General features: G+C 39.8%; 1 protein-coding gene across 1 annotated transcript; it reads right to left on the bottom strand.

Moving 5' to 3' along the window:
• Nucleotides 1–491: 491 nt before the first annotated feature.
• LOC126809970 (uncharacterized) lies at nucleotides 492–17,948 on the bottom strand. The gene is made up of 11 exons (XM_050534855.1): nucleotides 17,379–17,948; nucleotides 15,078–15,144; nucleotides 11,523–11,648; nucleotides 10,738–10,787; nucleotides 10,497–10,589; nucleotides 8,528–8,704; nucleotides 7,503–7,581; nucleotides 5,314–5,337; nucleotides 2,723–2,770; nucleotides 1,778–1,849; nucleotides 492–1,345 (listed from the first exon to the last, which is right to left on the bottom strand). The coding sequence occupies exons 1-11, from the start codon at nucleotides 17,813–17,815 to the stop codon at nucleotides 941–943; spliced, it is 1,578 nt and encodes a 525-aa protein (XP_050390812.1). The 5' UTR covers nucleotides 17,816–17,948; the 3' UTR covers nucleotides 492–940.
• Nucleotides 17,949–26,671: the final 8,723 nt, after the last annotated feature.

The raw sequence follows: 26,671 nt of genomic DNA, 5'->3' as shown, positions 1-26,671 counted from the left end.
CCCTCCCCAGTCATCTTGATCTCCCTAACGGGTGTGGTGTGATCTCCTCCTCAGCCATCCTGATCTGCCTAACCGGTATGATGTGATCCACGACCCAGCCATCCTGATCACCCCTAACCTGTGTGGTGTGATCCTCTCCCTAGCCATCCTGATCTCCCCTAACCGGTGTGATCCCTTTCCCAAACATCATGATCTTCTTAAACGATGCGAGCCTCTCCCCAACCACCCTGCTTTCGCTAATCGACGTGATCCCATCCCCAACCATCCTGATCTCTACAAACAACGTGTCACCCACAAACCCCACCCACCCCACCCCCAACATCCTTCCAGATCTCCCTAATCTGCGTGCAACTCCGTGCCCAATCGTCTTGCTGTCCCCAAACTACGTGCCCCTCCCCCTCCCCCCACACACACAACCTTCCTGATCTGCCACACACAAACGACGACAACACAATAACAAATAACGAAGATAAGTAAGTTAATACCGTTGACATTTTCCCACACTACTATGTCCAAACACAAAGGAATCCCCTATCAATACGATAGGCACACCATAGTCTATGTATAAACACTAATGAAAACCCGATGAATATGATAGGCACACAGGAAAATCCTTTGAATATGATAGGCACAAAGGAAACCCCTATGAATATCATAGGCACAAAGGAAATCCCTATGAATATGATAGGCACAAAGGAAAACCTTATGAATATCACAGGCACAAAAGAATCCCCTATGAATATCATAGACACAAATGAAAACCCTATGAATATGATAGGCACAAAAGAAACCCCTATGAATATCATAGGCACAAAGGAAAACCCTATGAATATGATAGACCCAAAGGAAGCACTATATCAATATGATAGGCACATGTTAGTCTAAATTCATTACATCAAACCCGATGCAACCGTGAGTCCCACCAGCAACGAAACCAGTTTTAAAGCTCGTCATGATATTCACCAAATTCATCAAATTCATCAAATTCACCAATTAAGTCCTCTTCTGGTTGACCTTCCTCGTCAAGCCCAATCGAAGACGCCAAGACATCGCCGTCATCCTCACCTTCTTCGCCAAGCGCAATGGAAGACCACAAGACATCACCATCGCCATCATCCTCACCTTCTTCGTCAAGCGCAATCGAAGATCCAAAGACACCGCCATCATCTAGTTGACCCTCCTCGTCAAGCGCAATGGAAGACCCAAAGACATCGCCATCATCCTCACCCTCTTCCTCTGTACCACCACCATATGCACCACCTTCGTCATTATAAGCATATTTGTCTCCGAGAGCAAACTGAATCTGTTGTACTTGTTTAATTATATCACCAGCGACTAACATGTTCTAATAAAAAAAGGGACATTTGTTGAGAAGAAAATAAAATTTATTTATCCTGGAGAGAGAGAGAGAGAGAGAGAGAGAGAGAGAGAGAGAGAGTTTAACCTCCACTGGACACTAACTAGGTCATTTTGGGACTAACATATGGTCCAATTTTATTTCAATAATTTGCATGTGCATAGGGGACTTTAGCAGTGGGAGGAAACCGGAGAAAACCCACGAGATTGGACAGGCGACCCTACTCCTTGGCACGTACATCCGGAGAATCGAAACAACGCCAGATGACTCAATGACAGAGCTTATGGCACACCGCACACGTGCTAACCATTCGGCCATCCACCCCCCCCCCCCCCCAGCCCCCCGCCCCCATATACAAAAGCAGTAAATATATTTTATATCCTACTAGAGGTTAACTATTTTTCTGTTTATCCAACTTACATCTGAAGACTGTGACGCTACTTCCTGTAAAGATATTTGTCCATCTGCATCTTGATCTAATACTTTTAAAAGCTGAAACATTAAAGGAATCAACTTGATTTAAAAATAAAAGATTGAATTGGGAAGGGGGGGGGGAGGCGGGGTCTGGCCCCAGTTCACAAAACATTCTCAGACTTAAGTTATACATACATTACGCAAGAACTAGATCTGGCTATTGCAGGTCTTTCTTTAGGCCTGAAATGTTACTATTAATTAGACATTTATTAACATGACAAGACCATAATCAACTCTAAGTAGATTAAAACGGTTCGGCCATTTAAGGATTTAATCTAAAAATGGCGAAGCGAGGCTAAGCCTCGAACAACCATTATGATGGTTACAATCAGTGCACATATCTTGTCAAACCTTTAAAGGCTATATCTTCGCCCAGAATAAAGTAATTTGAAGAAAAGTTTCAATATACAATGTACTCATTTTGCATTATCTATTTTTGAACCATTATGCCAAGAACGGCCAATTCAGTACATCAGAGCAGAGACAATTCAAATAAAATGTAATGGGGTTTAACGTACTATTTTCTGTGTTGTATCAACCGGGATGACACAGACTTGGTCATTTCGGGACTTACATATGGTTTAATTTTATTTCAATAATTCGCTTGCGCGTAGGGGTCTTTAGCAGTGGGAGGAAACCGGAGGACTCGGAGAGAATCCACGAGGTTGGACTCCTTGTCACGTACAACCGGGGATTCGAAACCACGCCAGTTGACTCAATGACAGTCCTGATGATACAGCGCGCACGCACTAACCATTCAGCCATCCAACCCCTCTTGCATATAGGATTAGTGTCGACAGTGAAAATACAAAATAGATTGTTATCTTAACAATGTAAAATAATATATGAAGTTACAAAATGGCGATCATGTTCAAATCAAAGATTCCCCACCTTGTTCGCCAAGTCTTTGATTTCATCCAGAGCCACTTTTACAGATTCCTGAAAGGAAATCTTTAATAATTATTTATATGCCAAAATATAAGAAATACTAAATTTTGAACATAGCTAAAACACCTTAGAAATGAAATGGAGTTTAACGTCCTATTGTTTTGTACCGACTGCGCTAATAAAGACGGGCATACGCCATACAGTGTGCTATGAGGGACACTTTGCCCGGGCAGCGGCACTATGGCCAACACTTATACCGAATTCCAACTGCCAGAGGATCTTTTACGTAATGCCAATATATGCACTGGATCTCAGATAGCTGTCCTTGTCAGACCCTCCGTCCTGCACCAATGACAAGGGGTAACCACGTCGGAAAATCCCGATGAACTTCCTCGGCTAATGCAGGGATCGAACACCCGACCTCCAGGGTAACGAGCCAGAGTCTTACCCACTTATAGCCACCGTGGCTCCTTCAATACCTAAGAGTTCGCAATCAACTCCACGAAATATTATACACACACAGTCGCCTGGAAATATCAGTTATATCATGATACTGTACTGTTCTGATCGTTTTGTTGTCTTTCTCATAGCCTGGACCCTAAGACCAGAAGCAAGTGAAAAGAAAGTATACTATTCAAAAAAAGTAGGGGATATTTGATTTTGGGGGCATAATACTAAAATATGCAAATGACTACGAAAAAAGAAAAGTCACTATAGAACCTAACAGAAGAAACATTTCCAGTTACATGTGACGCCCAAACGCACCAATAGCTACCGCATGGAATGCAGGTGATGCTTGGGATCATCATGGGGGTCCAACCCAAGATTTGCACGACTCTGACTTTGAATGTTACAGTCATTGTGGCATTGAATTCCAGGGTGGAAACATCAGTTTAATTGTTTTAGTGACCAGAAAACAAATTTTGATATGCGTCGGCTTACCCAAAATGAAAGGTTACGTGCCCTTGGCATGCTACAGATGGGCACAACACAGGCGGTTGTGGCGCGGACGATGAATGTTTCTCAGTCTGTCATAAGCAGGCTATGGTCCAGATACCGTGATACACAATCTGTACAGGACAGACCACGCTCAGGTCGACCAAGGGCGACAACTCAAGCCCAGGATCGATTTATCCGTACCTTGGCCTTGAGAAATCGTGTCATCACAGCAAATCAGATCAGCGCTCGTCTTCAAACAGACACTGGTGTGAGAGTGAGTGGCCAGACGATTCGGAATCGACTGCATAGAGGTCACCTTCGCGCCCGACGTCCTCGCGTGATCCCTTGTTTGAGAGATCATCACATTCAGGCAAGACGTCGTTGGTGTAGGGATCGTCAACACTGGGATAATCGACGCTGGAGCAATGTGATGTTTTCAGATGAGTCAAGGTTCACTGTTGATTTTTTGGACAGACGTAGGAGGGTGTGGCGTCGTCGAAACGAGCGCTTCCAAGACGTTAACGTCATCAGACATGATCGATTTGGGGGTGGTTCTGTTATGGTGTGGGGAGGCATCACTGTTGCTGGAAGAACGGCTTTACATGTTGTTGCAGGGCGTGTTACAGGCCAGTACTACCGGGACAACATCTTGGCAGTCCATGTTGTGCCGTTCGCACGACGTCATGGCCGCCGTTTCATCTTCCAGGATGACAACGCAAGATGTCACAGGGCCAGGATCGTTACAGGTTACCTCCAACAACAGAACATCACCACATTACCTTGGCCAGCACTGAGTCCCGACCTCTCCCCCATCGAGCATGTCTGGGACATGCTTGGACAGAGGTTACGTCAACGTCAACAACGTCCTGCCAATGTCCAAGAACTTGCTGCTGCGTTGCAACAGGAATGGGACAATCTGGACCAAAATGACCTTAGACGTCTCATTAGGAGTATGCCACGTCGGATCAATGCTTGTTTGGCAAACAGAGGAGGATTTACCCGTTACTGACTTGGTTGTGATGCTGTGGTAACTTTGCTGTTTGACCCCGGGTATCATTTTACCCTTATAATGGTCAGTCTGTGCCTTACTTAGTCTAACGATCATTTGGAATAAATCGATGAATGTTAACTTCATTTCATTTTGTCATTTGTTTCTCCGTCAGTTTCATTAGGTGACTTTAATAACACTTAAAAATCAAATATCCCCTACTTTTTTTGAATAGTATATTTATCTTTGCAACCAGATCAAAGAAACTATTTTGATTAGCAACGATGTGCAACACCAACGATGGTCTGTCTGCTGTCAGTAACGCGGAATCAATGAACCGCAAACTGTCGACCAGATCTGAACGGCACAAAGGTACAGTCCTTAGAAGAATGATAATGTAAAAACAGGAGAGAGAGGGGGTGGGGTGGGGTGGGTGTGGTCCACTCAATACAAACTAGGTCATTTTTCGGGGCTAACATACGTTTAAGCTTTATTTCATTTATTCGTAAGGGCTTTAGATGGGGAAGGAAACCCGAAGTACCATGAGGTTAGAGAGGCGACCCTACTCCTTGTCACGTACAATCTGGAATAGTAACCACACCACTTGCCTCAATGACAGACCTTAAACCAATCGATCGCCCCCAGAAGAATAACAAATTAAACTTACGTCTCCTTCGGCCTGCACTATAACCTGAAGATAAAAAAAACAGACCGAGCTAATGAAGTTGGGTATGCGGAAGGAAAATTTTACCCTGATAACAACGTTTCCGCCTACTGTAGTACTATCAGATGGCCAATCTTCAATATTCAATCTTCACGCTGTGTTTTCTTCCGTGACTAAGTTACAACTACAGTTCAGGTTCTTTTCTTAAAATACTTTATTTCTACAAACTGGAAGTGTTACAATTCTTCCTAGTCTCAAATAACTAAATGGCTGGTATGACCGGCGGAGTGAGCTCTGCCGAATGCTATTTCCCAACCCTATTTTATAGGCACCTATTCCTTTGTCTGAGGTGTTAATCTAAAGACTGATAACAACTAAGTTCTAAATAAGGAAAGGACATGCACCCCAAACTGAACATCGCCAGGGATTGTTACCTTATTTGGTCAACAAATATGATATATATTTTATAACAAAGAAAAATGTAAATGACCAACATGCTCATTAATCTATAGCTCAGTTAACGTATCAAAATAACCGGCATATACTTTCTATATTTGTGGTTATGAAGTTAGAATCAATAATATGAAAGATAACGCTATTGTTCTAGCCATCATATTTCTACATTCTTGTCTTTAGACCCCATGTCTTGTTATTGTCACAATATTCATAACCAATTTTAATTTGCGTTTCAGAATTAACTTGTACCCTAGCTAATATTTTGACAATGGAGAATAATTAATCAAAACCCTAATATTATTTTACATAGATGTTTCAAAGCACAAATTCTTTCCCTCCATATTACTACACCTACTGGGCCTCGGTTTTTGTTTTATCCAAACTACTAGACACTTTCATTGCTATGACAACAGGTAATCCGATGAACCTTACTGGGCATTGCCATCTTTTTGCAATGCAAAGCGTTCGGGGATAAAAGGAAAGGCATGGCTTCTAATGTCTCGGCAACTCTATGCTTAAGTCTTGTACGTACATGTACCGGAAGTTATGTATAGGGAAGTAATCATGTTGCACTATTTACCGGAAGTCATCGTGTTTTTTTAGGACTTCGAATTTTGTCTAGAGGTTTGGATTGTTCGTACTTGGTTTTGTTTTATTTTATTATTACTATATTCAGGATGTACTATACACAGGAAGTTCTATGTTGTACTATCTAATCATGTTGCACAACTCACCGGAAGTAATTATGTTGTACTATGTACCGGAAGTAACCTGAATGAATCTTGCCAATAACATACAGAAAACGAACGAGGTTGGACGGGCGACTCTATTCCTTGTCACATGTAAACGAGGAATCGAGGTACTCGGGACCTTGCAAACCTGTAAATGGTGTGATTCTATGATAAGGGGGGGGGGGGTTAAAACTTTCTGACATGATACATTAGTGAATTTGTAGGCTAAGTATTGACTAGTACTGACGGTGATCTTGGTAGATAACTATCATCATGCTGTAATAAAACTAAGTTCAGCTCAACTACGCATACGTACGCCGCGCGAAAAATCTACCAAACCTCTAGAACTACATTGACGCAACGTATCACGTGACGGCACGGATACGTGATACGGATGGGACAAAGTCCGCTTGCCAAAAGTCTCTAATGGTTCTTTTACGTGTACGCCAATGTATACACGGGCATGAATCGATCTTTCATCTCACAACTTTAGTTATGACTCTCCGAATAACATTTGGAGCAATAAGTGTCGAATATATTATTATTATTATTGTTCGATTTATATAGCGCTTCATTACACATGAGTGTTTCTAAGCGCATTCACAAAAAAACAGTTCAAAAACATTTTTGAAATAAGTATGTTTTTAAGTTCGTCTTAAAGCTCTGGATGGAAGAGGACTCTCGAAGAGTTTTTGGAAGATCATTCCACATTTTAGCTGCTCTGACGGAGAAAGCATATTCACCAGAACGCTTATTATATTTGGGGATCCTCGATATGCTACGATCACTTGAAGAACGAAGGTGGGATCGCCGGGGAGTGTAGAAATCAAAGAGTTCTTTTAAATAACTGGGTGCGGTGTCAGAATAAATTGATTTAAACACATTCACAAGAGCTTTAAATTGAACCCTCGCTCGAACTGGAAGCCAATGGAGTTTCTGTGGAATATACTACTTATCATTGTGTCTATATTTACCGTTTATTTTCATCTGAACTTATATACTTACGGGAATGAGCTCTAAAATAAATTCATCATACGGCACCATTTTATTTGGTACTAAATTCAGTTCATCCATTATGTAAGCCCTGTAAAACCGATTGGTAACGTAACTTAGACACCATGTTCACACTACGGTCAACAGTCCAGTTGTTGGGGAACAGGAACTGGGCCCTGTTTCTCGAAATCTTAACTAAAGATAAAATCCAAATTTTAGTAGATACTTCAATTTTGATTGGCTAAGCACTAAAATCAATCCAATATTATTCAATCAAATTACTAAAATTTGAATTTTATCATAGTAAAATTTCGTGAAACAGGCCCCCGGTCACTAACCGCTTTTGTTGTTCTTTGTTAATTATTGGGGTGATGTTCTTCGACAAAGCTGAAGGCTCCGTCAGTTCAAGTCCGATCCACATGGCAATTTGTATTCTTCTTCTTTGAACAATTCAGCATTGATTTGTTAAATTAGATTTTTGATTTCATCCAACAACATGGTCAATTCCTGATCCATAGAGGATCGTACTTGATGCCAAACATGGGGTTTAATATATGTATACTGGCCCGAGTTCACAAAGCATTCCCTTACTTAACTTAAGAATTTATTCAACTTTCAATGACTGTTTATGAGAAATATCTGTGATCCAGAAACACAAAACTTTGCACATAGTTTCTTATTGATGTGTTTGATACATTAAAACAACAAAAGTTTTATTTTAGTAAAAATAAGGCAAATAATTTTGAGTAAATTCTTAACTTGAGTCTGAGAATGCTTTGCGAACTCGGGGCCTGGTCGTTAAAAATTAAACAATTTTGTGGGTGGAACAGAAGACATAATTTACTTTTGAAAATAAAGATGATAATATGGTTGGTCGTCTTTATTTTCCTCTAAATACTTGGCTTTGTTGTTTTACAGGGCGGTTGGGTGGTGTGTCTATTAGAGGATGGGTTGGGGTGGGTGTCGTTGCTGGGGGCGTTTGGTCACACGGATTGCAGTAATTTAACTTGTGTCTATATTTATGTTATATTACTTACCTCAAAGGTTCACCGGAAGTTGGTAACCTATTGGATGATTTAGTTTTGACTCCATGCAAGGTCATATTTGGATCACATTTTTTATTGCATTGACTGGTGTCGACATCTAAAGCTGAATAGTGATTCCACCAAATATTCACAGCTAAATTACTGTTATATGATCTCACTTGATGTATCCTGTAATAGATAGGTTACTATTAGAGAGAGAGAGAGAGAATGTAATTCTAAATCTTGTATTTCATTAAATCCACTTAAAGTGGATTACAAACATTCAAATAAATGTGTCATCTATTTATTTAATAGGAAACTATTAAAATGGGTAATGAACATTGTATTGAAAAGGATTCATTATATTTCATATTAGAAAATTTATTGAGGCAAAATATGACCACTTCAACATCGCCATTAAATTGTAAATTAACTAATCGTTAATGTACTTTACTGCTGACTTAAAATCTACTAATTTTATGCATTTTGGTGTTAAAAAATAAGATAGAAATTAAAATTATATGACATTGATTGGCGAAGATATTTTTACACTTAATTTACTTATAAATGGATTTATCTCCCCTGAAATTTATCTCCACTCATTTCGGGACTGACATATGGTTCAATTATATTTCAAAAATTCGCTTGCGCGTAGGGGTCGTTAGCAGTGGGACGAGGGACCCGGAGCAAGCCCATGAAGTAGGACAGGCGACGACCCTACTCCTTATCACATTCAAGCGGGGTATCGAAACCATGCCACTTTGCCCACCCACTTTATGAGAGAGAGAGAGAGAGAGAGAGAGTAACATATGGTTACTAAATTACTAAATATTAACAGTTAGATTACTTAATATTAAGTGCTAGATTACTAAATATTAACCGTTATATTACTAAATATTAACTGCTAGATTACTAAAGATTAACTGTTATATTATTTAATATTAACTGCTAGTTTACTAAATATTAACTGCTATATTACTAAATGTCAACTGCTAGATTACTAAATATTAACTGTTATATTACTTAATATTAACTGCTAGATTACTAAATATTAACTGCTAGATTACTAAATATTAACTGTTATATTACTTAATATTAACTGTTAGATTACTAAATATTAACTGCTACATTACTAAATATTAACTGTTATATTACTTAATATTAACTGCTAGATTACTAAATATTAACTGTTAGATTACTTAATATTAACTGTTAGATTACTAAATATTAACCGTTATATTACTACATACTAACTGTTAGATTACTAAATATTAACTGCTAGATTACTAAATATTAACGGCTAGATTACTAGATTACTAAATATTAACTGCTAGATTACTAAATATTAACTGCTAGATTACTAAATATTAACTGCTAGATTACTTAATATTAACTGCTAGATTACTAAATATTAACCGTTATATTACTATATACTAACTGTTAGATTACTTAATATTAACTGCTATATTACTATATACTAACTGTTATATTACTTAATATATTACTTGATAAATATATAACTGGTAGATTGCTAACGATCGTCGAACTGAAATATAATATCCTACTTTGTATCGATCTGATTAATACACATTTCGGTTCGTTTTTTGTTATAGTTCAAAATTTCGTTTTACTTGTCTTTACTACACTAGGATCTGGAAGAGTTATTATATAACCTGCGTTCTTGATGATGTCAGGCAGGGGTTAGCTAATGAAATGGTATGTTACGACAAGTTTTTGTCGTGAGGTGTACGGAACTGTGGTAAAGCTACTAGAAACACCAACGCTGATTGGATAATCGAATGTCTAACGTCATAGGGTCAAAAGCCGCTCGTATGACCTCTAACGCGACGTTCCACTACAACCGATCAGATCTTCATGTACTGTAGGTCATTGAAAGTAAAAACCAAAACGAAACGAAATATAGATCTCTGTACTTTAATGAGATTGGGATAGAGATGAATATATTTGGTTTAATACTAACCATTTGTACGGTATGTACAGGCAATCACCGGGTTCCATATGCGCATGAATATATTCTATTTTGGCTAACGTGGGATATTTTGTATAATCCATTCTGAAATTAAAAACATATAATATATATTTGGTGGCTTTCGTTGTTGTCGGTCAATATTCAATAACTTAAACGACAGGGATCAAACACCCGACCTCCAGTATAGCGAGCCAACGTCTTACCGTAGATAAATATAAAAGAACTTGCTTACTTATCTACATCAATGGTTGAATAAGCTCCCTCTGGTCTATCTATAGGTACCTGTACAAAGAAAAATACATGGCATTATCTCAATAATAGACTCTCTCTCTCTCTCTCTCTCTCTCTCTCTCTCTGCGGCAATGACAATGTCAGTTTAAGAATGCATTATGTAAGAACCAAATCCGTCCATTGAAGATCTCTTTTTTTGGAGGTGGGGGTGCTGGCTCAAATGTTATATATATTCTCAATCCGACATTTCTTAACATCTTCAGACCATAATCAACTAGCCTACCATCGGATGTTCGCGATTTTCAATGAATTGAAACAAGATCAATGAATTGAAACCATTCGGCCATCCACCCCCTCAAGCTAATACAGCAATACAATAATAAATTAAAGATACATTATGGGAGATCAGATAAAGAGCTGCCACTTCTCACTATAATAGTTAAAAGCTAGATAATGTAAAGGGAATATGCTGAAAATTTCAGTCAAATTGCTCCATTCTGAATCGAGATTTTAGCGATTGAATTTTAGGCCTAGCCTCGTTCATCATTACTAATGTCAGTACGATAAAAACATAGTCTCGATTATCCATTTTTTGGGGTTTAATCATCAATGAGCGTTGAGCAGCAGATCGGATTCAAATCCAGTGAAAATCTGACGCATGAGATGGCATCAAGAGTTGATTATGGTCTTTTCGTGGTAATAAATATCTAATTAATAGTTTATATAACATAAAGAAAGACCTGCAATAGGCAGATTTAGTTCTTGTATAATGTATGTTTAACTTACCATATTTTTAAATTTAACCGGGTCTACAATTATAAAATCTTTACTTCCACGATACACACAGTTTATGTTGTCAAATCCATCATGGTGTACAACTGAGTTGGTTCCACCACTACTGAACCACATCAGCTAAAAAAAAAAATACAAAAAATATTGGTTTATTTCAGACTTGGAAAAAAAAGCAACATCAAATATTGCGAATGGAGAACGGTAGATGGCTAACCCCTAGTGACAAGGAGTAGGGTCGCCTGACCAACCTCGTGGGTTGTCTCCGGGTCTTCCTACGCGCATGCGAATTATTGAAATAAAATTGAACCATGTGTTAGTCCCAAAATGACCTAGTTTGTGTCGTGTGGGCGTTGAACCCCATTTCACTCTCTCTCCCTAGATTCTTATCGGCTTTGACCTCTATCCGTTACTGCCTCATCCTATAGACAACTAATATGAAAATAGGGCTTTCACCCCATCTCGGTTCTAAGGCTATTTTGGAATCCTTACTGTCTATTTTTCACCGTGATTCTGCTTTTTGTGCCAAAGGGAATTATTTTTTGCCACATCCGACACAAATTTATAATAATCCAACACTATTTTCATATAGAATTTAGCGATCCAAAAATACAAACAAAATTCGTTTGAAATGATCCGCCATTATGAAACTCACGCAGTAACGGATGAGGCAGTAACGGATACAGGCCAAAGCCGACAAGTACCCGTTACTAAAGTAACTAGCCAACCCCGGGATAATGTGGACACCGGATGATAATAAATTAAATGAAATGAGATTAACGTCCTATTGTACTGCAACGACTGAGCTAATGAAATGGGGTTTAACGTCCTACTGTTCTGCTCCTAAACTGGGCTAATGAAGACGGGCATACGCCATACAGTGTAATATATGAAGAAAATGTGGCGCCTACTCTCATTTCGAATGCCAACTGTCAAGGAAGCTTTTATGTGCACGCCAATGTATACATGGGACCTCGGAATTTTGTTCCTTCCAAACAATTATACGTCGCCCACCCCCACCCTCACTAGATCCGCCCTTGAAAATATTTTTAACCTACTCCAATTCGAGACCAAGTTCAATGTGAGGTGACCCCCCACCCCACCCTCACTAGATCCGCCCTTGAAAATATTTTTAACCTACTCAAATTCGAGAACAAGTTCATAATCGGGCCAACGTGAGGTTAATCCCCCCACCCCCACCCTCACTCTCACTAGATCCGCCCTTGAAAATATTTATAATCTACTCCACTTGGAAAACAAGTTCATAATCGGCCAACGACAGAAGATATAAAGGCAGGCGAAAGCAGGCTACAAGTTCACAAAGCATTCTCAGAATTAATTTAAGAATTTACTCAATTTTCAATCACTGTTTATGTGAAATATCTTTGACCAAGAAACACAAAACTTTGCATATAGGTTCTTATTGATGTATTTGATACATAAAAACGATAAAAGTTTTATAAAGGGCTATATTTTAGCTAAAATAAGACAAACAGTTTTGTTTTGAGTAAATTCTTAAGTTAAGTCTGAGAATGCTTTGTGAACTTGAGGCCTGAAATCAATGACCAGTTTCAAATAATGCATTTCACAGGTGATATTGACTGTATGGAATTCCCGTATGTTTGAATAAATAGATTTGTTTTGACTTCGATCCACGGTATACGTCCTAAGATTTTATGGTTATCAATAAATTATTCATACAATGTTCAAATAACTGTGGTGGCTGATTGGTATAATGTCGTGATGTCGTAATGTTGTTATCTTTTATAAGGTGACCAACCGACAACGCAACATCACGACATTTCTACCGTACACCAAGACAAAACGACAACCCGGCACCACGACAAAGAGACTCTACGTCATTATTACTGTTGAGAATTTTATCAGCTTATTAATAAAAAATAGGACAGAATTGATCATGAACAACATAATAGATCATGAAAGTAGACAAAGCGACAGCCCGAAATCACGACAACCCGACATCACGACATGATACCAATCAGCCACCATAAACAACCGTTGTGGTAAAGGGCGTACACGGGCGGAGTTAAGGGGTTAAGTTCGGGAGTTTAATACGCATAATGTATATAAAAAAATACAGAGAGAGAGAGAGAGAGGGAGAGAGAGAGAGAGAGGGAGAGAGAGGGAGAGAGAGAGAGAGAGAGGGAGAGAGAGGGAGAGAGAGAGGGAGAGAGAGGGAGAGGGAGGTAAAAGGGTTAAGTTCGGGAGTTTAAAATGCATAATGTACATAAAAAAATACAGAGAGAGAGAGAGGGAGAGAGAGCCAGAGGGAGGTAAAAGGGTTAAGTTCGGGAGTTTAAAATGCATAATGTACATAAAAAAATACAGAGAGAGAGAGAGAGGGGGAGAGAGAGAGAGGGAGGTAAAAGGGTTAAGTTCGGGAGTTTAAAAAATGCATAATGTACATAAATAAATAGAGAGGGAGAGAGAGAGAGAGAGAGAGTTTAACGTCCATCATAAGGACTCTTATTGAGTCAACTGGCGGGGTTTCGATTCCCCGGTTGTACGTGACAAGGTGTAGGGTCGCCTGTCCAACCTCCTGGGTCTTCTCCGGGTCCTCCGGTTTACTCCCACAACTAAAGACCCCTACGCACAAGCGAAATATTGAAATAAAATTAAACCATATGTTAGTCCCGAAATGACCTAGTTTGTGTCGAGTGGACTCAATGACAGACTTTATGATACAGCGCGCACGTGCTAACCATTCAGCCATCCCCCCCCCAACCAGGATTAAGAAAATACAACCTATTTTGTATCATTTATCGGGGGTGGGGGGGGGGAGTTAGATGGCTGAATGGTTAGCACGTGCGCGCTGTATCATAAAGTCTGTCATTGAGTCAACTGGCGAGATTTTAATTCCCCTGTCAAGGGATCTTTAACGTACACGGGGATTAGGAAAACGTATTTTGTATCATTTATGGAGTTCTAAATTACAAAATGAAGCTGTGTTAACAGCCAACTGTTCTGCTCCGATTGGGCTCATAAAAATTGGCACACGTCAAATTGTATGCTATGAGCAAAGCCCACCTTAGGCATAGGCCAAATGGGCCCAGGCCCAGGTCCCGCGGTTCATGTCAAAGCGAGAAAAAATACAATTAAATTCCAGATGAAAGTTCCACTTATCGGTCTAGCGGCGAGATTGGCGGAGACTGTGTGAGTCCTCTATCTCTCAACCTTGTTTGTGATTGGTCGAAACCCGTGACATAGGCGATTGTGATCGCAGGTATGCTAATTATATGCCATTCGGAACTGAATAGATTTCCTATTTGATCAGATATTATGTAATTTCTTATTGTACTGCAGACCGTTTATTGTATGTTACGCATGCGTGCCATTCAAAAGGACATGCGTGACCTTCGAAAAGATATAAAATAATATTTTCGTAGCTTTAGGGGCCACGCGATTCTAGTCTGGCCCAGGGCCGCGCTCCGTTTAAGCTGGGCTTTGGCTATGAGGGAAACTTTGCTCGGACAACGGCGCTACGACCTATTAAAATATACGAGAATTAATAAAATAATATATATTTATTACGATATCATCCAGTTTTCCCGCCAATATACTTTGACACTGTAGACTGCACGGAACAATCAGATCAGATCTGTAAATATAAAGAAATGAATGAGAGGTTCTTTTACGTGCATACCAACGTGTACAGGAGTGGGCAAATATAAGGTATAACGTCCACTCACTAACTATGTTATTCGGAACTAACATTTTAATTTCATTTATTTGATTGCACGTTAGAGGCAAATCGGAGAACTTGGAACTAAAATGCGACTGTATGACCTACTCTTAGATCGAATTCCAACAGCCAAAGGATCTTTTACGTGCACGCTAATGTGTATACGGGACCTCAGTTTTTCGCTTCATCCGAACGACTAGACAGCTGTCCTTGAAAGGCCATCCGCCCTGCGCCACTGACAATGATATATTGTACAGCTATATTAAGAGTCATGCGTTATGAACAATGGCTTGTCTGCGATATCACTTCGGTGGAAGCGGACGTTAAATAAAGCTATTTCACACACACACACGGGCTATAGTATGTATATGGGGTATATAAATAGCGGGGTTGGATGGCCGAATGGTTAGCACGTGCGCTTTGTATCACAAGGTCTGTGATTGAGTCAAGTGGCATGGTTTCGATTCCCCGGTTGTACGTGACAAGGAGAGAGTCGCTTGTCCAACCTCGTGGGTTTTCTCCAGGTCCTCCAGTTTCCTCCCACTGCTACAGACCCCTACGCGCAAGCGAATTATTGAAATAAAATTGAACCATATGTTAGTCCCGAAATGACCTAGTTTGTGTCGAGTGGACGTTAAACCCCATTTCCCCTCTCTCTCCCTCTCTCTCTCTCTCGGAACCATATGTTAGTTGCGAAATGACCTAGTTTGTATCGTTCTCTCTCTCCCTGGGTATATAAATAGGGTAATCACGCATACCAAGGTATATAAAACAAACTTCTAACCACAATCAATAAATAACAATTGTAGAGTTCAAATAGCCATAATAATCAATTTGAATAAATGCTACCTAAGATTAGTTGTTAATATATTGATATGGAGGGTCTAATGTATGGAGAACCAAACAGCTCTTTATTCTTAGGACTATGAATTAAGAACTAAGAAGTAAAAACATTGAATAATGAGCTGTTTGGTCTTCATACTAATGTCCTACTTCGCTACACCGATTGGGCTAATGAAAACGGACATACGTCATGCAGTGTGCTATGTGGACAATTGTGCCCTGACATCGGCGCTACGACCTACTTGAATTCCAACTGTCAATGGTTCTTTTGCGTGCACACCAATTTCATACATCAGTGACAAAGGAAACCACGCTGTATGATTATAAAACTGTACATTATTACCCAATAGAACAGTCCATTATTACCTAATAGAACATCCCATTATTACCTAATAGAACAGCCCATTATTACCTAACAGAACAGGTCATTATTACCTAATAGAGCAGCTCATTATTACCTATTAGAAGAGGCCATTATTACCCAATGGAACAGCCTATTTTTACCTAATAGAACAGCCCATAATTACCTAATAGAACAGCTCATTATTACCTAATAGAACGGAATACCCATATGAAATGAGGTTTAGCATCCACTTGACACAAACTAGGTCAATCCGAGACTAACATATGGTTCAGTATTATTTCAACAATTCGCTTGCGCCTACACCACTTGACTCAATGACAGATCTATGCTCTAGACAGCGCACCTATAAGACCATTCTGCCAGCCAACCCCGTGCTAGGTTCCCACTATCACGATTCGTGCTGCGATTGAAATCGTGGTTTTAATCGTGGAGTAATTGGGGTGATCCTATCAGGTCTTACCATATATTGAGGTCATTGGTAGCAATCGTGTTGATTATAATATTATTCTATTTACGTTATGTAGTTTGTAACTATTATAGCGAGTACTGTCAACTCTCTATCTGATGGGGGGTTGGATGGCCGAATGGTTAGCACGTGCGCGCTGTATCATAAAGTCTGTCATTAAATCAACTGGCGTGGTTTCTAAGCCCCGATTGTACGTGACAAGGAGTAGGGTCGCCTGTCCAACCTCGTGGGTTTTCTCCGGAAAATCCGGTTTCCTCCCACTGCTAAAGACCCCTACGCGCAAACGAATTATTGAAATAAAATTGAACCATGTGTTGGTCCAGAAATGACCTAGTTTGTGCGGAGTGGAGTTAAACCCCATCTCTCTCTCTCTCTCCCTCTCTCTCTCCCCCTCTATCTCCCCCTCTCTCTCTCTCCCTCCCCTCTCTCTCTCACACACACATAATTGCCCTTTAACAATACATAAATAGATCTTACTTTAGATATTCTGGTACATTGTCCACCATGTAATAAGTAGAATTCATGTATGTTTTCACAAACTTCTTGAAAGCCATATTCATCGTTTTTTGTTGTCGACTTTCTTTTTTAACCGTCTCCAGAAAAACAGTACTATGTTCCGGGATATTCAGATTCAAGAAATATTCGTCCGTCCACAATTTAAAGGCAGGCGACATTTTGGCACCGGATGCTATTTTAACAGGTTTTTGTGGAAAAAAATAGTTTTTGAAAAAATCGTCCGGACTTGGGAAACCCTGTACTTCCTCAATGTCATGGATTGGCCTCCCGGTTCCGAATGGTTTTAAATGTCCTGGTTCTGTCGTTAGATCGATTTCCTCGCTTCCATAATTCAGACTAATAAAACATGTAAAATAGATGAAAAAGTAAAAAAACAATCGGGCACTTAATAGATCCATATTATTTCAATATGTACCGATGGACGATCCGATATAGGAAGAGGCCACAGTTGTCGCTGTTTGTTATCCAATAGTCACTCTGTCGTGAGTGCGATATAGGAAAAGACCACAGTGGTTATGTTGTAGCTGTTTATCATCCAATAGTCAAACTACATGTATATAATCTGCCGTGTGTACCATATGGTGTTTATTGGCTACTATTTAAAGAGAAACCTTTTTAAACGGACCAGCAGTTAAAATCACTGATTGAAAGTGATAATGACCTATCGAGGCGTTAAAGGAACTAAATCACTAATATTTGGCACCTAGGAATTGACACAGATGGGCCGGCCGCACCGCATATAATAATGTATATAAACTGATTAACATTCCGTTTCCGTTTCCTATTTAGTATAAATGGTTTCATAAATTAGTACGCGAAAGTATAAAAATAGTACAGGGCGCCAATTCTGCCTGGACCAGTTTGTGACGTAACATTGTAAACCAAGGCTTCCGCATTACCGCTGTCAAACACTTGAAACAGTTCGACAACTTTTATGAATAATTCAATGCTATTTTAACATAAATTTTATACCAATTAAATTTAGTACACCCCACTTTCATATCTATTTTGTGGTCTAAAAGGGAGCAACGATGGCTCAGTAGATAAGGACCTCGGTCACTTATTAGGAGTGACCTTTGATCCTGGTGTTAGCGGAGAAAGGTTCCGGGATTTCCAAACATGGTTTCCCTTGTCAGTTATGCAGGACGAAGGGCCTGGCAAGGAAAAGTCTCTAGTCGCTAAGATAGCACTAAAAAAAAAAACCCGAGAGGCCCCGTATGCACGTATCGAATCCTGATAGAATTCGAAACATGAGTCGACTGTAGTGCGGGTGTTTGGGGAAAAAATCCCTCTCGTCAATTTTCCGTTAGGTGCAGAAATGAAATGAAATGAAATGGGGTTTAACGTCCTACTGTTCTGCCCCAAACTGGGCTAATGAAAACGGGCATACGCCATACAGTGTGCTATGAGGGAAATTTTGCCCGGACAGCGGCACTACGGCCTACTCTTATATCGAATTCCAACTGTCACGGGATCTTTTACGTGCACGCCAATGTGGGACCTCGGTTTTTCGTTCCACCCGAACGACTAGACAGCTGTCCCTGTCAGACCCTCCGTCCTGCATCACTGACAAGGTGGAACCACGCCCCTCCGTTAGGTGCAAAAAAGTAAGATGCTAAATTTCATTTCATTTCAATCCATGTACGATATAACAACATCTCCAAGAGACTCATCCAAGTCTCTTCCTTAATTGTTTTTATTTAAGCACAATGTAACTTTAAACTTTGGTGAATTAAAATAGTATTAAAATAATCTATTGCTCATTTATAGATTATATGTTTAAATAATATTTTTATTACGTATTACTATATAATCAATTTTATATCTATCTTTGAGTGACATTTAGCGTTTGGGAAACACATTAACAGAACACAATTTTTATGGGAAACAATCACTGGTTTTAACGATAACGATAAGAGGATACCTGTCGAAACGTCGTGCTTTTAGAATAAAACTGGTGATTGTTTCCCATAAAAATTGTGTTCTGTTAATTCTATATTTATATACTAGATATGGATACAATAACACGCATTGTTGCTTATTTAATATGTCTTCCATATGTTGTTAAGCTTTATGCGATAAAATCAATAATTTCTATTGTAAGCAGTTTTTACACACAGTGATGTGCGAGAGAGAGAGAGAGAGAGAGAGAGAGAGAGAGTATTACAAGGCAACATATTATATATTTGTCAATTATAAGTTTGAACATGTTCTTAAATCAATGATTGTATAAAATATATGCATTACCGAATTAATTATGGTTATGAGCATTATCATCATTGCTGCGAGCGAGAGAGAGAGAGAAAGTGATGTGCGAGAGAGAGAGAGAGAGAGAGAGAGTGAGAGAGAGAGAGAGAGATGGGTTTAACGTCCACTCGACACAAACAAGGTCATTTCGGGAATAACATGGTTTAATCACTTGCGCGTAGGGGTCTTTAGCAGTGGGAGGAAACCGGAGGAAACGCGGAAATCCCACGAGGTTGGACAGGCAATCCTACTCCTTGTCACGTACAACAGAGGATTCGAAACCACGCAAGTTGACTCAATGACAGGCCTTAGGATACAGCGCGCACGTGCCAACCATTCGGCCATTCCCCCCGCCCCCCAATGTGCTAGAGAATGTTACGTCCAGCTGTTTACATATAGTGTTGTGCTAGAGAATATGACGCCCAGTTGTACTAGAGAATGCGACGTCCAGTTGTTTATACATCGTGTTGTACTAGAGAATATGACGCCTAGTTGTGTATACACCGTGTTGTGTTAGAGAATGCGACGTCCGGTGACAGTCCTTATGTTCGCTGGCAACCACCACCAACATACTCATACACAGCACAGAGCAGCTAATCTAGCTGGATGTTGGCGCTCTATAAATGTCCCCAATACAGGTCAGAGTTCCTTGGGACTTTCGGTGCCTTTTCCCCTTGTCAGTGATGCTGGACGGAGATCTCTAGTCGTTCGGATGGTACGAACCCGGTCAAATGTTGCCCCATAGTACCATGTATGACGTAAGCCATCTTCATACGACCAGTCGGTGGAGAACAAGTGAGAAGTTAAACTCCATTTCATTTAGCTTGGACCCAAAGGATTACACGTATAAGGCTCAGAGTCTTCAAAATAAGTATCGTGTTTAGGCACTTGATGATGTGGACTATAAGTAGGACAATAATAATAATAATAATAATAATAATAATAATAATAAATGCCGATTTCTTGAGCGCCAATTCCATCCATAAGCATCCTCAAAGCGCTTTTATGAGTAGTAAACTATATGCATAAACTCTGTTCAAAAATTTAGTCAGCATAAGATTGTTTTAACAAGTGAGTTTTTAATTGGTTTGTGAAACTTGTAAGAGTTTTGCTGTTACAGGAAGTAATTACAAGTTCCGCTTCCCTTTTATTGATAAATTTTCCTAATTAATCCGGCCACCTTGACCACCGGTTATTTATCATCATTTGAATCAGTAGAGACCGGGATTTAGAGCATAGGCGTACGGGGAAATTTTTGACTGGGGGGCGGTGGTGGTTGGTGCCCAAAAAATGTAGTTAGGTTCTTAGTATGTTACATAATAATAATAAATTGGACACATTCAAGAACACAATATTTTTTATACAACTTTTACAAAGTACAATTGTGTGCCCAAATTTTCCCAGCGGCCGCCCCCCCCCCCTCAGCACCCCCAGCTCGTAGGCCTATGGTTTAGAGTCATATTGGAGAGAAATAGTGTTTATCAATACTGGACCCAAGTTCACAAAGCATTCTCAGACTAAAGTTAAAGATACATTATAGTTAAGAGTTTAATAAAGAGTTGGTCATTCTTGCTATAATAATTCACAAACAGATGATAAAAAAAGAAAATATTGAAAATTTCATTCAAATTACTTCATTCTCAGTCAAGTTATCATTGTTTGTAGTTTTGACAAGATGTGTGCACAGTGGTAACCAGGGCACTGGTATAATCGGGACTTAGCCTCGCTTTCCCATTTTTAAATTAAATTTTTAAATGGCGAACCGTTTTAATCTAGTTAAAATCTCGAGTATCCATCGAGAGTTGATTATGGTCTTGTTTTGTTAATAAATGTCTAATTAATAGTTTATATAACATTTCAGGCCTAAAGAAAGACCTGCAATAGGCAAATTTAGCTCTTGCATAGTGTATGTTTAAGAATTTACTCAGAATTGTTCACCTTAATTTAACTAAAATATAGCCCTTTATAAAACTGTTGTTGTTTTAATGTATCAAATACATCAATAAGAAACTATGTGCAAAAAATTGTGTTTCTGGATCAAAGATATTTCTCATAAAGAGTGGTTGAAAGTTGAGTAAATTCTTAAATTAAGTCTGAGAATGCTACGTTGACTTTACGACAAAAACAACAGCGACGAAACAGAGAGAGAGAGAGAGAGAGAGAGAGAGAAATGGGGTTTAACGTCCACTCGACACAAACTAGGTCATTTCTGGACTAACATATGGTTTAATTTTTTTTTATTTCAATACTTTGCTTGCGCGTAGGGGTCTTTAGCAGTGGGAGGAAACCGGGGAACCCGGAAAAAAACACGAGGTTGGACGGGCGACCCAATCCTTGTCACGTATAATCGTGGAATCGAAACCCTGCCAGTTGACTCAATGACAGACCATTCGGCCATCCAACCCCCAGCGACGAAACAGCTTGTTGGTATTTCGATCCCTATTGTCAGGGATGCACGTAAAAGAATCCTTGGCAGTTAGAATTCGATATAAGAGTAGGCCATAGTGTCCCTGCCTGGGCAAAATTTCCCTCATAGCACACTGTATGGCGTATGCCCGTCTTCATTAGCCCAGTTTAGGAGCCACAGTAGAATGTTAAACCACATTTAATTTCATCTTGAATGTTTGACCATTTAATACAGATTTACCCCCCCCCCCCCCCCACCTCTACCCCTCCATTTAAGATCTCTTCTAATTCGTATACGGGGGGGGGGGGGCTGGTAGGCGGCCGTGAGCGTTGGACCACAACGTGGTGTAGTTTCGATTTCCGGCTTGTACGTGACAAGTGTTATGGTCGCCTGTGTAACCTTGTGGGTTTTCTCCGGAAGCTTCGGTTTCCTCCCACTTCTAAAGACCCATGCGCGCAAGTCAATTATGGAAACCAAAAATGACCTAATTTGTGTCGAGTGGACGTTGACCTCTCTCCCTCTCTCTCTCTCTCTCTCTCTCTCTCAATCGTATAATAAATATAAATTCCTGGGAATATAGGCCCCGCAGGACCACTAAGCAGTTACACTAGGATTAATCTATCCGCCATTTTGATAAGTTAATTTAGCGGAAATAAAACCAACGTCTAACGAGCCCCGAGTGTCGTGTTCTAGTGAACTCGCCAATGACCTGTTCGGGGTTTGTAGTTTGTGTACACAATCAAAATATTGTTTAATAGTCCCCTGTATCCTACAACAGGAGCTCAGTACAATGGACACAGAGTTTTTGCATATTCTTGAAGTAATGGCCCGAGAAATCCCTCTCTGGCCATTGCTGGATTGACATCTGATACTTCATTAGCCCAATCGGGGCAGAACAGTAGGACGTTAAACCCCATTTCATTTTATCTCAAGTCACGGCTGTGACTTCACACGTCATTCAATGGAGCAGGATGTCGTTAATTCCTGTACAAAATGAATTATATCGAATTCCAACTGCCAAGGGATCTTTTATGTGCATTCCAATGTATACACGGGATCTCGGTTTTTCGTTCCATCCGAACGACTAAACAGCTGTCCTTGTCAGGCCCTCCATCCTGCATTAATTCCTGTACAAACAGGTTGTGTATAATGGTGATTGTCGTAATCTGTCAGCATGTCTTCATGTACGGTTAGTGCTAAATGATAAGGCCAGCTCAATTTTACGTCATAGATGACGAGATGTAAACAGGGCTAGCGCTAATCTCAATTCTAATCCTGGACATAGCTTCAATGCTTACCCTAAACGACATTCTCGCCAACAATCACGTGGCCTAACCTTGTTTACATCTCAGCGACCTTGACAAACATTGAGCTGGCCTTAACAAATAGATTTAGCCCTAGTCTACGTTTTACCACCGAATAGAGGAGGCAGGGTGGTTTGTGATTCAAGTCTTCAGTTGATCGAAACTATTAAATGAAATGAAATGGGGTTTAACGTCGTCCTACTCTTTATCACGTTCAACCGGGGAATCGACACGACGCCAGTTGAATCATTGACAAACCTTATGATACAGCGCACACGTGCTAACCATTCGGCCCCCGGGATAATGTATAGCCCGTGTGGTTAAAAATAACACGCGCATATAACCAACTAAAAAACAGAAGGATTTATATTGGTGGAAGATACAAAGTTTATAGAATTATTGACGCTAAAGCAGCTTTTAATTGATTCAGCTAGTCTGACCTTGAATCAATTTACAAGGTTAAATTTGGCGGGAAGAATCTAGTTGTCAATTAGAGTGTGATATAACACTATCCAATCGATAAACTCTCGTTCTAAACCAATAAACACTAGATCTATCCAATTTCAGTTTACTTGACTGTTTTTTCTATGTACCACTATGCTACAAGCAGCCAATCGGCTGTAACAGGAAGTGGCGGGTATTCCGGAAGTTGGGTCTGCTGATAAATAACAAAAAAAGGTAGACGACAAACAAGGAACAATAAAACAATTTAGATTTAGAAGAGGAATTAACAGCTGAGAGAGAGAGAGAGAGAGAGAGAGATTCGACACAAACTAGGCCATTTGGGGAGTACGGTATGGCTCAATTTTGTTTCATTAATTCGCTTGCGCGAAGGGGTCTTTAGCAGTGGGGTGGGGGGACAGAGGCCCCGGAGAAAACCCACGAGGTTGGACAAGCGAATAGCTTTTAAGGGATCTTTAACATGCTTATAATGGTATATATCTGGGGACGGCTATACACCACCATACAGTGTAATATGAGAGACTTCTTCGCCTAATTCAAATTTTTAAGGAATCTTTCATGTACACGCCAACAAGCACACGGATGAACCTCATCTGGTCGTGCCACCCGAACGACTAGAGGATATTCTTTCTATGTGCACATCTGCAACAATAAGGACTGGTCAATCACTGGTCAATTCTGCTCCGACTAGACTATTGAAGACAGGCATACACCATGCAGTGTGCTATGAGAAAATGTTGCTTTGACTACGGCGCTACGGTCTACTCTTATATCAAATTACAATGTCCAAGGGATCTTTTACGTGCACGCCAATGTGTACATGGAACTCCCACCCGAACGCCTATACGTTGTCCCTGTGACAAAGTGATCTATAACTTTTATCAAATTGAACTTATTGACCTACACATGACCTGACTTCAAAGAAATACACACTGGTCAGTAATCATACCATGACGTGATAAAGAGACAAATGCATGTATGATCATGAGTCTTATCTATTGTCGAACGCTATATAACCAGGAGTTTACTGACAGTAAGAGAGACTACCAGAGACGAGCGAGGGGAGAAGAGAGGCTTGGACGAGTACATGGACTCACCCGAGTTCAGCCACTGCCTTGGCAGAGGGGCGGAATGGTGGATTTAATATAGTTATGTATCGTCCGTCCTGATGTGTTCCTGTCGTAGTCTAGTTTCTATTTAATATATGTTCCTGTTGTAGTTATGTAGCTGTTTTATATGCCTGATGTAAATAAATCATATATTTACTAAACTGATCTCTGTTATCACTAAGATAGTGTTACAGCCCTGCACCACTGACAAGGGGGGTACGCCAACACCGGGATCGAAAACGAGACGTCCAGGTTAGCGAGCCAACAGCTTACTCACTCAGCTACATAATCATTGAAAATGGTTTAGATTTAATGTCAGATTGCGCACAATATTCTTCGATTTGGCGACGGGTGAGACAAGATGAACAGGCACGACGTAGATAGAGGAATTCCCATGCGAAATCCACAGTTTAAAGCGACCATACTACGGAGCGCTGTAACTGGAAATATGGAAAGTCTGGCCACAGGGGCAACAGTTTTTAACATATTGTTTTGGTTTTTTTTAAATTCAGCGTGAAGCATGGTTGCCATGGGAAGATACCGATATTCATCATTACACGACTTTCCATAACGGAGGTACCAAGCGGTAATGTTAGAGATGGTTATACGGACTTTTAACCCAGCGACTGCGCTAACAGGGTATCGGGTATGAGACTACTTTGTCTCTTTAATTAAAATAATTCATGTGTCTCGGATATTCCACGGTTGTTCTTATATATTTTCATAAGAAATATCAGGATTAGGGTTTCCGTCTGAGGAGGGAGTTGTTTTTTTTTTTTTTACCATTTTCATGCATTCAATATTTATGATAAATGGACAGCGATTAAAGACAACATCGTCTTTTATACGCAATGAATTCTCCTCCGGCTCCGTACCCGTCGCTAGGTACTGCGATAGCCAAGTTACCTGACACAAACATGACGTCTTTTAATAGATTTGTATAGCTTGGGGTATTTCCTTGCGAATACAATGTTTTGAGAAGGATTTGAAGCAACAGATTGATAGATTAATTAGCTTGAATATGTTTTTAGTCCAAATATATCACCGAATCCCCCAGTTTGTACGCGGGAGGGTATCTTTAAAGTAAAATAAAATATAATCTTTGAATGTGATTTAGCGATTGAACATAATATAACACAAAACAGTTCTATGGATAACAATCACTATATTATATACACACGAATTCTTGTTGAAACGTCGTGTGTATATAATATAGTGATAGAACTATGTTGTGTTATAAAATAAAATAATTTATTAAATTAATTAGAAAAAAAATCGTTTTTGCGAGAACCAGTCGCGGGAACTGGCGTGGGTTACTTTAAAATGTGACCTTGATCTAAATCGATATGACCACTGCACTTGATGAATTCTGGAGTGGTACCCTAATTCAATTCCTTGATTATTCTAATATTACTCCTCTAGGGATCTTGTTAATTTGCCTTTTAAAATCATCAATACAAAGTTATATTGACCTTTAACCTCTCGTGCATTAACGCCTCATCGAACAAAAACACGATCAAAAAACGCCAACAGGGAATGCAAGAAACCGTAATGTTATAATGACCCTTGACCTAGCGACCTGCGTACCAGAGTACAAACCCATAATAACCATTATCATCTCGTACATGAACACCTCGTCGAACGAAATCAAGACCAAAACAGCCCCACGGGGAATGCTAGAAATGGTTATACCGACTTTTGACCCAGCGACTGCGCTAACAGGGT

This window comes from Patella vulgata, chromosome 2, assembly GCF_932274485.2.
Source record: "Patella vulgata chromosome 2, xgPatVulg1.2, whole genome shotgun sequence".
Taxonomy (NCBI): domain Eukaryota; kingdom Metazoa; phylum Mollusca; class Gastropoda; family Patellidae; genus Patella; species Patella vulgata.
The sequence above is the reverse complement of the archived record's forward strand: the minus strand, read 5'-3'. Positions and strand labels throughout refer to the sequence as shown.